The 14,645-nt window shown below is 37.0% G+C and overlaps 1 protein-coding gene across 6 annotated transcripts in view; it reads right to left on the bottom strand.

Annotated features, from left to right (window-relative positions):
- The window catches only part of TCF12 (transcription factor 12), a 171,707-nt gene extending 157,094 nt beyond the window's left edge, over nt 1-14,613 (bottom strand). For 4 of the 6 annotated variants that reach the window (XM_014944367.1, XM_014944366.1, XM_014944364.1 and 1 more), the window contains exons 1-3: nt 14,467-14,612; nt 14,031-14,130; nt 13,093-13,165 (exon numbers count right to left, since the gene is read on the bottom strand). In XM_014944367.1, the coding sequence (XP_014799853.1) occupies nt 13,093-13,165; nt 14,031-14,105 (148 nt within the window). In that variant the 5' untranslated portion in view covers nt 14,106-14,130; nt 14,467-14,612. Of the gene's footprint in view, nt 1-13,092; nt 13,166-14,030; nt 14,131-14,466 lie in introns of all 6 variants that reach the window. The other 2 variants (XM_014944368.1, XM_014944365.1) reach the window with 1 other exon arrangement.
- Nucleotides 14,614-14,645: the final 32 nt, after the last annotated feature.

A 14,645-nucleotide genomic window follows, 5' to 3' on the forward strand; every position in this document is an offset into this window, starting at 1 on the left:
TATTTTAGAGACTCTTTTGTTAATAAACAAACTCTTAAACATGGAAATCCCAGTCCACGTGAAAGAATACACTGTACAGTGTTAATCACATTAATTGTCTCCTGGAGACTTAGACAAGTTTTCACTTTTCCTTTCTTTTCATGAGTTTAAAAATTGTTTGATCTTTTTAAATAATGAAAAGATTAATCAACTCCATCCTCACAGCACATGTAGAAATGGATGTTACTGCTGTCCAGAGCATCTGTGCTATACATGTTGCCTCTGAACTGCTACACTGAATCTTGGGGAAGAAAACATCATGTATCAAAAAAAACCAAACATATATACCTGATGGGACACAAGAAATTCACAGCTTTTACTTAATTTGATAACAAAAACACGCTCTGAGGAAGAAATATTTATACACTTATACACAAAGGCCTATCCATGTTTGTTGATCCTAGGTAAGGTATATTTTCCAAATAAATACAGAACTACACAAGTGATTCTGCCCCATCAGTGTCACATTTAGGGTTCTACAATATAAATAATATGGGAGCAAGGTAACCATTTTACTTAGAAAAAAGGAAAATATAAAGTTGAAAAGCATTACAAATACAGCAGTGTATTTTCATAACTGCTTTGCAGTAACCAAAATCATGGAGGAAACTCTAAAAACGTATTTTCGAAGTACTAAAAGGGACAAGTAATGTAGGAAACTATGAAAGTCACACAGTGATACTTTAGTTATAAACACTACTTAGCTGTTACGACAGCTCAATCTATGTATGCATTCAAGCTAAGGATGTTAAATATAATTATTGATCACAGCATAAGATTTTTAAAAGCTGCAGCTTTATAGACAGGGGTTCAACCAACAATTAGCTGTGAAAAGACGAAAACAATGTATTTTAAAGGAATCTATACTTCCCACTCTTCACTACAGCTATGTGCTAATGCTGACAAGGTACTTTTGGATCAATGCACCAAGCACTTCAGGAGATGCAACAGCTCTGCCAAGAATCCTGCCTTCAAAAGGACTTTCATTGCTATGGCAACAGCATGTTCTCCAGTATCCAATTCGGAGGAAACCTATGACACACACATGAGAGATGGCCAAACTCTGACTGAGTCCTCACTGCAGCACAAGTCACACTGTTATACACACACCATTTTCCACTTGCAGAAATATAAGGTACAAAACAGGATTTTTGATGATAGTTTACAGGCCATTTACATTACCTACAAATAAATAGCTGCATCTAGGAGAAAAAAATGCCATTGACTTAAAAGCCAAAAGCAATATAACCATTGGCATCGAATATAAGTTGCATGACACAGCATCTCCCATACAAAGGCATTTACCCCTTCTCTAATGCCAACTTCCCCCAACATGATGGGGGAAAAGGAAAAAGGAAGCATTAGTGCATAGTAAATAAGTAGGCTGAAGCTGTTATTCAGTACTCAACAAGTATCTTTGGGGAAAAAAAAAAAAAAAAAAAAAAGGTTTCATGAGTATAACAGACATACATAAATATAAACTTCAGTTTTACTGCTTTACTCTAAAAAATAAATAAATAAATAGAAATAATGCAATCTGTTACAATACTTCGCCTTCTACCAAGAAATGTACTCATGAATGCAAAGCTTTGACAAGTCTTGAAAAGTATTCACCTAACAGGTAGAGTTCTAAGCATCCATCCCATATCTATATCACTCTTACACTAGTAAGAGTTTGTACGCTACTATATAGGCAGTAGCCAGTAATTCAAGCCATTAAAAAGGATAAAAAGGAAATTTAGGTTACATATCCATTTCTGCACTTCTATTACAAGACAGTTTTCAAGAAGTAGACAAAATCCAGCTTGTTGTTGCTCACCTAAGTTCATTCACCACAGATGGTCAGATATATCTTTCCCGTAACACAAAGGAAAATGTAACAACGTGGTTGCATTCTTTACGTTCCTGGCAACCCAAAAATAGTTTGGCAACCTTTAAGATTAGTTCTGGTCGTACACTACAGCCCTCGCATGCTGAAGACTAACAAACAAGTAGAAACTTCTTGTAAAGAGTGACAACCTTCTTTAAAATCTTGGTGGAAGAAAAAAGATTAACTTAACTTCTATAGAAGTTGACTACTTCCACTTCACAGAGGTTGACTTACAAAGAGGGGAAAATAAAAGGCCCTTGCACTGCTTCGTGGAAGTCTGAAAGTCTGTTGGGAGAATACACTCTGGAGAATATATGGTTTCCTGTGCCTAAAATCCTCTCACTGCTTCCTTTTGAAGTACTAGGCATTATTTAGGTTGTTTTGCAAGTAATAATAATACATATTATTTTAAAAATACTCCAAATAAACGAATGAAATGAACAACTGAAAGGGAAAAAAGATGGGGTTTTGGTTTATTTGGGTTTTAGTGGGGTTTGTGGCTTTGGGAAGTTTTTTATTTGGGTTTTTTTGGTTAGATTGTTGGGGGTTTTCTCAGTTGAGAAGCTTTTTAAATTCAGCATCTTCTAAGCACTTACAAGAAAAATATCTAATTCAGATGTTCCTGTTATAAGTAATATTGACAAAGCTCATGCTCCATTTTTTGTGTGTGCTTATTACTGTCCTCTGGCAAGGGAATACGATATCAGAGATATTTTCAAGGTTACCAAAATAAAAGCATTACACAGAGCAGAGAACACAAGTCTGACATTGCATGCATTTATACACATGAAGTGGCAGAGATGAGCATTTCTTTTATAAAATCAAACTTAAGGAAAAATTTTTCTTTTCCCAAACCATCACCCTGCATCTATGCATCACAAGAGCTAATCTCACACAGACGCACCACAAAATACAGCCATTTGAACTCTGCAGTAGTAAGCACCACAGATCATTTTTAGAAATATACAAAAGCTTTTCATTACTCCAAAACTCGGTCATCTTCATTAAATCACCATCTCTTCATAAAAGCCTTGGCTTCATTTAGCATTCAGGAAGATGAAAGAGCAGCTACCCTCCTTATGGATTACTTCTCTATTACAAGCGAATGTTTTGCACGTCAAAAGCAAACATTAAAGGATTAAATGATATTGTTGTTGCTGCTCTTGTTTATTTGCAGTGGGCAGTGAATAGAATTGCAAAGAAACAATCAGTGATTATTTTAAGCTGTGTTCTTTTGCAAGGATTATGACTCATGAAGTTGCTGCATAAAGAAACTGGAACGGGATAGGTGTCGCATTGAAAATCATCGAAATATCACAATATAAAAAATGTTTGTCCTACAAGCGAAGCTGTCTGGTTTAATCATTTCACAAAGTAGCCACAATAGCTTTTGGGATAACACCAAGACAATAGTATCTTGCATACAAATAAACAAAAAATAAAAATATAAACAATGAATTCCATTCTCCTACAGAAGACTAAAAATAAATACACTTCAGAAAATCCTAATGTATCTCCACAGCATCCCACTAACACTAATGCAACACAGTAGAGAATTCAAGAGCTCTTTGGTTATACACCATCCTTGCAGCATGCAAACTGCAAAATTCAATGACTTTATGGATTTATTCTTTTAGCCTTTAAATATGTTTTCCCACAGAACTAGAGAAACCAAGTTTGCAAAGCAATGTTATTTTAAACTAAACTCTTTACATTTTACTCATACATTATATGCAAATAAGTATGAATCACACTCAGTTTTATATTTCCCCAATTCTGTCTGGTTCCCTTCTTACTGCCTCATTCAAGTTCAAAAAAAACAGTTTACTTTGGACTTTTAGGTAGATGTTAAAAATGCAGACAGTACATACAAAAATCACCAATGTGGATTCGGTTTTTATTTTAGTTAAGACTTGGAATCATTCAATACACTAAAGATTTTGTCTGTAAAACCTAAACATGGAAGAAGATGGGAGGACTACAAATCAATTCCCTCTCCAAAGACAATGATATATATATATATATATATATTAAAATTAGCAATATATTTTGGTCATGCTCTAAACAGAATAAATACAGACAACAGGTAACGATACAAAGTTGGTTTTTTTTATACTGAATTAAGGGTAAACTTTGGTTTAAACTCAATTCTATTTAATACACAGAATGTACACATTTGTGGTCTGATATTCATTGGTATTTTACCCACGGAGCATACAGAACTAGAAATGACCAAATTTGGACTTTGTTTTACTAGGTATGTTTTTCTAACAATTAGTTCTGCCTATTTATCTTTTTATGTAAGAAGGGCAAAAAAAAATACACCATCTAAAATGTAGCTCAGGATACACTTGTATATGAAACTCCAACTGAAGTTTCTCCATGTTACCACTGCTTTATCTTCAGCAGCGGCAAATAGCTCTTTCAGAAACAAAGCACAAACAAAATGCTTCCTGGATTTTGTTCACGTTAAGTGAAAGGAGAACAGCAAAAGCAAGTGATTCAACTTACTACTAGAACTCCACGTAACTAACAACCTGATAAAGACAGAGATACCACCCTTCCTGCAGCTACAACTGCTACAGAAAAAACGAGTCTGCAATTCCCAGAAAACAGACTTGAAAAGCATACCAAACATCTCACATGCTTACAAAAAACAATATGGGCAATCTCTGTAGAACTTCAGGAGCAAGAAATCAGGTCCACCGCAATAAACCAGATTTACTTCAGAAAAAAAATTATTCTTCAAAAGTATCACCTCTATGTGAAAAACATCTACTTATTTTCCACTTGCCAATAAAGAGAAACTGTGTGTAATACCAGAAATGTACATTTTTAACCTTCCTTTTCAAACGCAATTCTATAGCATGAGCAGTTTTTGAAGCTTTCCATAGCACTAATACGAAATGTACAATTTTCCTGTCCAAGACAAACCTTACTTAGTTTTATACTAAGGTTTTACTAGCATTCCTAGAGAGCACTACCCTACTAACAGGGCTGGAAAGTAAACCCTTCTTATCAAGTCTCTTCCTCTTCCACCCCCTACTCCAAGTGCTTCTTTAAAACACCAGCACCAACTATTTTGATGTGATCAAGCAAGATTTTTCTGCATTAAATCAGTAACAACATGAAGTTTATTTAAGTTAAAGCAATTAAGATTTGTCTTCACAAAACAACAACAACAACAAAAAAATCACATCCCTAGCATACAAGAAGAATCTAACAAAGTCCTAAAGATTGATTGGGTACATTTTAGCCTGATTATCCTCTGAAGACAGTGACATATTATTAAATATAACAAAAGCTACTCTTTCTGATCATTCTTGGTATTCAGTTAACATCTTCACCAAAAAAGTACGTCCTTTATGTTTTGGAATGTTGCGTTTACAAACACAGCTTTGTCTTACAATTGAAAAAAACAAGGCATCCATTCAAGACATTAATAAAAAATTATCATTATCTCATCTTAGACTCATAAGAGGGAAAAAAAAACCTTACCCCTACAACCACTAGTAAATAATGGATTGTAGTATTTAAAAAGTCCACAAGTACTTCCAAATCATCAGGTTGAGGATACAATAGAACTGGGGACTTCTAAACTTTCATATTAATAAAAAACCCAACAAATTGAAGGAGTGGCCATCACTACTTAAGACAGAAAAAAACAGAGATTAAAAATATTTTTCCTATCCTTAGAAAAATAATCATGTGCTAAAATAATACCTTCCCCCCCTTTTCTTACAATGCTTAATAACAAAAAAAAAAAGTGATTAAGGCGCATATGCAATTTAAAACTAGTTGTGAGTGTTCAGCAACAATCCCCGTCTAGTAATTCACATGCAGAAGAGAATAGTACCTTTTCTTATTTCTTTATTTATTATTTAAATTTAGTAACTTCCTCACAGGAGAACATAAAAAACTAATCAAGTTTTGCTACACACTTCTAAAGAAGTGGTAACACATTAAATTAGACAATGCCTCTATAAAAAGCTTTTTCAAGAACATACTTTATTCAGTGAAGTAATGATTTATTGAAACTGAAATTTCAAATGTCATAAATTAATATTTATTTTGAAGGAAATTTACAATAGAAGATTTATTTATTATATCACGTAGACACATCTGGATCTACAGATAATTTAAGAAATTTTATAGAGCTTCTAAAAAAGCTCAATGCTATTACCCAAAAACATAATACTTCAACATTAGTTTACAAAAAAAACCAAAAAACAAAAAAACACCAACAACCTACCCCTCCACAGTCAAGATCAGCCAGCTCAAGGTCCAGTAAACCACTCAAGTTTATGCACGTCTTTCAATTTTAAAAAGAGTTATCACAAACTCCAATCATAACTAAGTGATATGGTACTCCAGTTGTGTCTTATGCATTCTTTTGTTCATAAATAACTAAATACAATTTTCAACCATGAAAAACTACACTATACCTTTAGCAACTTAAAGAAAATACAGTTTACCAAGTTTATGGTACAGTATACAGCAGATTAATAGAAATTCATATAACAGCATCTATAGGTGCAACTATGGATAAAGTAAAATTACCCAAGACAAAACAACTGTCACACCAACCTGACAGCAAAATGGCTAAGGGGTTAAGTCCTCTTTGTATGACAGCTGGAAAGAAGCGGGTGGAAGGGGAACTTTGGCATGTATGTATGAATGACAAGCTTTTAACATGAAATTCCCTTCCCAAAGACCAAAAAGAGATCACAAACAAATAAAACCAAAAAACCCCCAAACCTTAGCAAAAGCTACAGACATAATAAAAGTTGTACAGTGATTAAGGGACTTAGTACAAGTTCAGCTGCCATTAAAGAATACACAAATATGTAATAACCTTATTTATACTTCTTTTTAAAGAAAAGGAATTCCTCAGTTAACATGCAATTTCTCCTCTGTCTCTCTTTGGGATTCTTCCTTCACTTCACCCAAACCTTTAGTCCTTTTTTGCATTTACATTTATATCAACACTGCTCTCTGTGCAAATCCAAAAATACAGCAACAGGCAATTCCAAACCATATTCCTTCCCACGGGCCATTACAACCACTCTCCAAAGCATCTGGATACTCTTCAGTGCTTACAGCAGCTCAGAAAAATTTGGCAGATCAAAGAGCTACTGGCTGGGGTGGAGGGTGGTGGTGGGAGGTGCCCCATCCCGGGTAGTTCCACATCAGACAAGGCAATACTGCCACCCCAGACCTTCCTAAGCCAACCAGAAATAACACTGCAAAGATCTCCCTTGCCTTCTGAAACATTTATCTAGGGATGGAAAGTTAGATGCTGTGCTTGTCAACACAGCGATCACATCGCTGCCTTTACCCAGGGAAAACTAACTGCTGGAAATAAGAGATTAACTTTTTGAAATAATGCTTTCTACAGGCCAATACAGCAAAAGCTACAGTTTCCCTTATTATCAGTGTCAAGTGTATTTCTAAAAAAAAAAAAAAAGATAGGCCAAACACTACTAAAAATTCTAAAATTAGCTATTGGGAAGACAGCGAGGAATTTCTGACCAACTGACACGCAGATCATACCATCACCTTAAGTGATAACAGCCATTTCAAAACCATAGCCAACAGCAATGACGGACAAACATCTACTTATCTGTGCACCAAGCTAGATTCAGAACACCTACCTGTTCCAGTAACTTCGCCTTTTTTCTTCCTTTATTTTTTTTTTTTTAAATCACAAAAAACTCAATATCCACATGACCCACAAACACTTTGTGAGAGACTGCCTGCTTTAAAGTTGGGTTATCAGTGCCCTCCGTTTGTCTAGCATTTTTCCCCCCTCATCTTTCTTAAACAGAAATATGGAAGCAGTTACTTAGCCCCTCTTTATGCTGTACTTTTCAAGACTGTTCATGGAGTAAGTGTCTGATAATTTATCGTTCCAAAGGCAAGGAAAGGAGAGGAGGAAAAGAGACGGCAACAGTGAGACAGTAGCTGCCAACAGGCAGCCTGCAGTCATGTATTTACTAGCACTGTATCACCCTTCCATGTTTCTAAATGCAATTTGTGAGGGATCCAGACTGAAATCTTCAGCTCACTTGGGTTTGGCCCATTTGAAGGGTAATTTACGAATCTCTCCTACAAACAACTAGTGGGGAAAGAAGCTACAGATACCTTTTTGCTTTCAAGCATGAGGCATCTACAACTCTTCCCTGGCACTTCAGAAAAGGACTAAATTTAACACCCCTTTTAGATGCAAGAAGAAATACCAGGTTACCAGGTCTGCTGGTTCACTTTCAATAGAGCTAGAGGGCAAACTAGATATTAAAAATAAAAATAATAAAAAAGCCACATAGCTGTGTGACCTAATGTTTATTTTAGCAGGCCACCCTAGACTTCTAGCATTTAATACACAATAAGCTTATCTTCTTTTGAACAGCAAACAAAAACACACAGGATCATAACATGCTTTAGATGACAAAACCAGAAATACAGATCAAATCCCTGAAATATAGGCCTTCTACTTTTTTTTTTTTTTTTTAAATTTAAAAGAGTCTGTCATGATCTAACACCAAGCTATGGGACTACAGGAGACCACTCATCAACCCCTTAATTCAGGGATTAGAAGCAGGCACTAGAAATTTCCTGCACCTCAAATGGGAGACTGCACCAGAAACACATGAAGAATGATATCGGAGAGCTGATTCTTCTTCGGAATCATAGTTCTGATAAAAAGAAAAAATACTGTACTTTGAAAGGTTGAAAATACTGACTTGCATACACAAAAAGTTTCATCTTTCTGCAGTTTTCTCCAAGCTGTGATTTGGCTGTCAAAGTTAACAGTGCCTTTTCTTTTCCAACACTTGCAATAGATCAACGCACACTGCATTTAAAACATTGCCCATCCAAGTAACTCGCCCAAGTTTTTTTTTTTTAGGAGGGGGGTGCTGAGGTGGGGGGAGAGGGGGTTGTTGTTTGTCTGTTTTACAAGGAACTGCTGATGCAAAACTAAAAAGGAAACAAAAGTTCAGGGGACTGACAAACAGTAATCAAGTCAGGTTTTGCTATTTTTGGAAACACTGTTTGGAAACCTAATAGACCTGCTAAAGAATTGCCATTGTGTCCAGTCTCAAGACACATAGCCCTAATTTAGGGACACTCAGGTTAATAGCAGGCTATCAACTTAAATGGTCTTTGCATCAAGCCACTAATTAGTGGCCTATCCCAATCCATTCCTTACAAACCCAGTATATTAGCAGACAGAAATGGACAGGTCAGCCTGCTGAATTTGAATAACAAGGGACAAAACCAATAAAAAATGGATATCTAGACATTCTAGACACATTCAGAAGTTTTTTTGCATGTAGGTCTAGTACGAGGAATGTCTGGGAACACACAAGAGTTGTGCCCAAAGCTGTCCACACACAAACACGTACTTGTTTTTCATGAACTTCAGAGGAATCTTAGCATCAAGAGAAGTGTCATATTTTGATGATTTAGCTCCTGAAGTGTACCTCTTGAAATTCTCACCACTTTGTTTTCTGGTAGACACTACATCATCTCACTTCAGCTTTTTGACTGATACCTTGCATATGTACACGCACAGCCACACGCAAAAATAACGCTATTGGTACAATGAGGAGGTCAGACAAATCGAAGCTCGTAAGCCACATAGGAAAATATAGTCTCAGACACATTCTTCTTTAACATCTAAGTAGTTCTTTGCAAAAGTGAAAAAAAGGGTTTTATTCTAGGGTATCACACTTGAGATTAAAAAAATTTCAATCAGAGGAAAAATTGAAATTGACCTCCTAGTAACCTTAGGAAAATTGCACTATTATTGCCTATGGCAGGCCCCTGAATACTCTGGATTTTAATGGAGTTATTGTAATAAATAAAGGGCAATGGGCATGCAGGTTTGTATAGGCATATATTTTGTGGTTTTGACAAAAGGAAAACAATGCAGAACTTCACTGTAATTCATAAACACTGCTATTAACCATAGGAGCAACATAGAAAATTTTCATTTCAAATAAAATCTACAAAATTGCCTGATTAAAAAGCCCAGCAGAGCATATCTCTGACCTTTGCCTTCTCCCGTAATGATTTCTAAGACAGAAATGGTTTTATCTTCACAAGTTGGTTTCGGAGGAGAAAAGAATGGGAAGTTGTTTTAAACAAGAGGTAATTACAACAGGTATGACAAGGAATATTTTGTGGCTTAACTCAGTGACTTACATATCACGTTACTTTGCCAATATGTTTATTTTCACCAGTAGTCTGACCAAGTTATTTGACTTTATCAGCAGCTTACAGGACTTACTGTCATAAGATACTAGGATATATCAGATTAGTTCACTTATTTCATCTGCAGCTTTCATTCATAACTGATTGACCTGTAGAAATCAAGCCTGCCTCAACACCAGACTTTAGATTTCTTTTAACCAAAACACAATGTTCATCTGTTAATCCATGACAATATCACAAATTATAGATATCAGTCACATTAGCTATTTTGTTTATTCAGCCCAATTAAACACGTATTTTTACAGCATAATCAACAGAAATATTGCAGAATTGAATCAGGTTAAGCTTGTTGCATCAGAATTAATAACATACACCCCAGTATTTCCAACATTTCACAGAGCCACACCTGAAAAACAAATAGAACTCAACCATTCTTGAATAGAAACTAATTTGTCCTTAAACTGGGGGCCTGGGGATGGCAAGGAAAAGGCATCATGAGCCTTCTGAATCAGACTTATATAGAAATAATCAGAAATATATTTCTTAATCAGAAATATACAGTCTTAAGAGCCAGGCAGACAAGCAATTGATTTTCACCTACTTATTGGGGGCCATTAGGCTGCATCTCCAGCCACTGATAGGTTGTAGCAGGGCAGGGAAGGTGTTTTCAGCTTTGTTCTTTTATTTAAAGTTTAAATGAGAAAAAGGGGGCTCTATAAAAACAAACAATAAACACATTCTTATTCCAACTAAGAAAAGGAAAACATTTCCCTTTAGTATGCTTATAAGGACATCAGAAGAATAAAACAACTGAGTCTAATAGGAAAGATACTGAAAAAAGCTTCATTTCTGTAATTGCCACCAAAATCGCAGCAAGTCTCTGTAAAAGGTAACATCATTCCAGATTTAAAGAAAAAATTTTTAAAGTACTTTTAGGAATTCATGCATACTGTGCTTTTCAGTACTAGATAGCTCAAAGGAATAAATACCTCTCGTGTTTCTCTTTAAAGAGTAGCGTCTAGGAGTAAAAAAAAAAAGTTTTCAAAAAATTGAAGCTTCTAGAAAATAAATGCCAAAACTTCGTCAATGATCTTAACATGGTCTTTCTACAACACTTAACACTGACTCAGAACACAACTAATACAGAAATTTGTCACCTCTCACTCCTGCAGAGTAATCCCCCTAGGTCAAGCCTTAGGTCATAACATTACGAGAATTAGGACGTATAATCCCACTAACCAGTAAATCTCTACAACTAGAAATGTTTTGAATGAAAACCCAGAACTATAAACCATTCTCTTTTCCAACGGGAATTCAGCTAAGGTTGTAGCTTGTTTGAAAGGTGCAGTGTATTGCTCACGATTGGTATCTATGTGATGATATACCATATTGGTAAAGAAATTCAAGGAGTCGTTAACACTGTTTATCCCAAAAGGCCAAGTATTCTGGCATCCTCCCTTCTTCTGAGCCATCCAAGGAAAGAAGGGGAAACATTACCTACAAATAGGGCAAGCCACATTACCAAGACTGATCCAAGAGCTAAAGTAAAAATGAAAGCTTTATTATTCAACAGAAGATTATTCAGGAAAAGCAAGGGAAAAAGGGGGACAAGATGCTCGGGCTGTGCTCCCTGCAATAAGTTTTAGCTGCCTGAATGTCTTTTAGGACAAGCTTTTGAGAAACAACTGTCTTGAATATAAAAAACAGAAAAATATTAACTCCATTGTATACAGATCTGATGCCTTACTATTGCCAATAATTTAAACCTGACATACCTTCAAAGAGCAAGCCAAAACCACTTCTATATTTTATGTGAGAAACACTAAAAAGCTTCTTCAAGTATACTACAACTACAAGATTTGCTACATATTTTCATTAAATTAAATGTGGGACATCATCTCCGAAGAGTTTACAAAATTACACAATTCAGAAGTTTTAAAGTGCTTTTAAAAACAAAAAATCCAGTGTCACTGAAATGCAAAGTGCCATTTGGACTCTCAAAGTACGAGCTGTGACAACATAAGAGGCAAATAGGCGGTGTTACTGCACAGCTTCAAGCAATCGCTTCACTCCTCTACTGCCATTCTAAAATTTATTTTCATTAACATTACCTACAAACACAAACATCACTTTGTTGTATTCATAAAAACATAAATATCACTTCACTGTATTCACAGAAAATAAGCATACATTAAAAAAAAAGAACAAAACACATTATCAAAAAGTTACTTCAGTTTCTCTTTTGTAAATAGTAATAAATACAGCCTTTATAAGAACGATAGAAACGCATCTTAAAAAAAATTGCACTTCTTTCCTATTAAGGGCTTCGCTAAAGAAGTCTCTGAAAACAGCCATTAGGTGGACCTCAATGAAAAGACGTTGCAGCCACAGAAGACATGCAACGTATAAACGTAGTTACTTGTTTTCCAAAGGCACTGATAAAGCTCCAACAGGAAAGAAATCTATTTGTCAAGACTTTGAGAACTACACAGTACTAGAAAACTGAATTAGCCTTACATTTTACTTAAGGACTTCATTTTAAAACCCATCCTTGAGTCAAGAGTATTTCATTATTTGGCATTTTACTCAAGCGTTTTCCCTTTTCATACAGGGGCTAGGAGATACTGCAGTTGAACAGGTAGGTTTGATTTTTATCAAACAAAAAAAAAACGCCATTCATTTTTAACATCTTAGATAAACAGACAACTTGTACTTCATTCAGACTAGAGATAATTAACCCTTCACTGTACTGGAACAAGTCATCTAAGGGCCTATAGAGGAAAACTGTGGTTAAAGTTAACAAAATGTGTTATGAAGTCAGATCAAAACAATACATCTCTAATTAATCTGGATGTCTTATATGAATATGTACAAATGAAAGATTACCACACTTTGAGCACATGAAGACTAATCTAAAACATCAAGACCTAGTTACATGAACTTTATATATCTGATATGCATCCTACCTGATCCACTGAACTGGCTGCTTCCTAGCGTAGTTGGTCTGGTTTTCCCACTATTAACAGGTGGGGAAAACATCTGCAAAACAAGAAAAAGAATGCGTTTGAACTGGCTTTGAAACTCCATGCAAAATTATTAATGAAAACTTGAAAAAAAAAGTTAATAGAAAACAATTACTGGATTAATTTTTCTGTTAGAAAATAAACAGAATGCGAGATGCGTGTTTAGATCCATAAAACCACTAAGCTAATGTACTCCTTGCAGTTTATTAATGCCACTAAAATAACACTTTTCTACACGAACATAAACAACTTAAAAAAATTCACGGAGACCTACTACTAATATAACTATTAAATTGCCCTATATCTTAAAGGTTGCTACTTAAAAATATTTCTTGCTGATCTGTGAGCTTAAAGTCACTGGATAAAGATAGCTTTTGACAAGCAGTAGTTTTCTATTATGTCTAAAAATCAAGCACTTTTTTGAAATCTGTTAAAAGTATCAGAGAGAAAAAACTATAATCTTTTAAGCCAAAATTACTGTACAAACTATCAATGAATAACCTCTGTCATTTACGGGCATTAAGTTTCCATAGAATGGTTTGGGTTGGAAGGGACCTTAAAGATCATTTGGTCCCAACCCCCTGCCATGGGCAGGGACAACTCCCACATTTTTCTCTTAGTTAAAAAAAAAAAAAATACAGAAAGAAAATAAAAAAGCTAAAGTACCGGTGCCACACACCAGCTTAACAAACGTTAATTATTAGATTATGCCATCACTGGGTCAGCCTGATTTTAACCAGTTAAACCAATTGACCCAGCTGGCATTACAGTATTAAATCTGGCAGTCTAGACATTACATCAAAGTTCAGGTGTCCGACTCGGCGGAGCGGGCCCCGCCAGGCCGCCCCCGCCGCCCCGAGGGGAGCCGGGGAGAACCCTACCGCGCTGAAGTCCAGCAGGTCGCTCAGCTCCTTGTCCGTCCCGATCGCGGCCATCCTCTGCTGCTGGGAATTCATCTTCCTCCGCTCCTCCGATCACCTCCTGGGGCACAGGGAGAGGGAGAGGCAGCACTTCACCGCAGGACGCCGGGCCCCGCCGAGGAAGGGCCCCCAGCCCCCGCGCCCCTCAGGCGGGGGATCCCGGGGCGGGGGGGGAAGAGGGCGCTTTACCGGGCGGGCTGGCGGAACCGGCCGCTTCCCCAAAGTAACCAACTCTCCCTAAGTTTCCTCTTCTCCCTCGCTCCGCTTCTCCTCCACCTCCGGAGAGGCACGGTCGCGCCGCCGCCAGGAATGAGGTGCCCCCCCTTTTCCTTTCCTCTCCTTTCCCTTCCCCTCAGGCAAACACCCCGCCGCGGCCCCACGCCGTCCGGAGCATTACCGGGAGATTAACCGCCGCGCTGCCTCCGCAACAATGGGGCCGGACCGGCGGGGCCGTCCGTGCCTCAGCGGGACCATCCCTGCCCCACCATGACCGCCTTTCCCCGGCGCTGGCGGCGGCTTCTCCCCGCTCGGGACCGCGGCGGGGCGGGGGAGCCGCCCCCGCGCACCGCACGCGCA

The sequence above is a fragment of the Calidris pugnax genome, unplaced genomic scaffold (assembly GCF_001431845.1).
Source record: "Calidris pugnax isolate Ruff unplaced genomic scaffold, ASM143184v1 scaffold70, whole genome shotgun sequence".
Taxonomy (NCBI): Eukaryota; Metazoa; Chordata; class Aves; order Charadriiformes; family Scolopacidae; genus Calidris; species Calidris pugnax.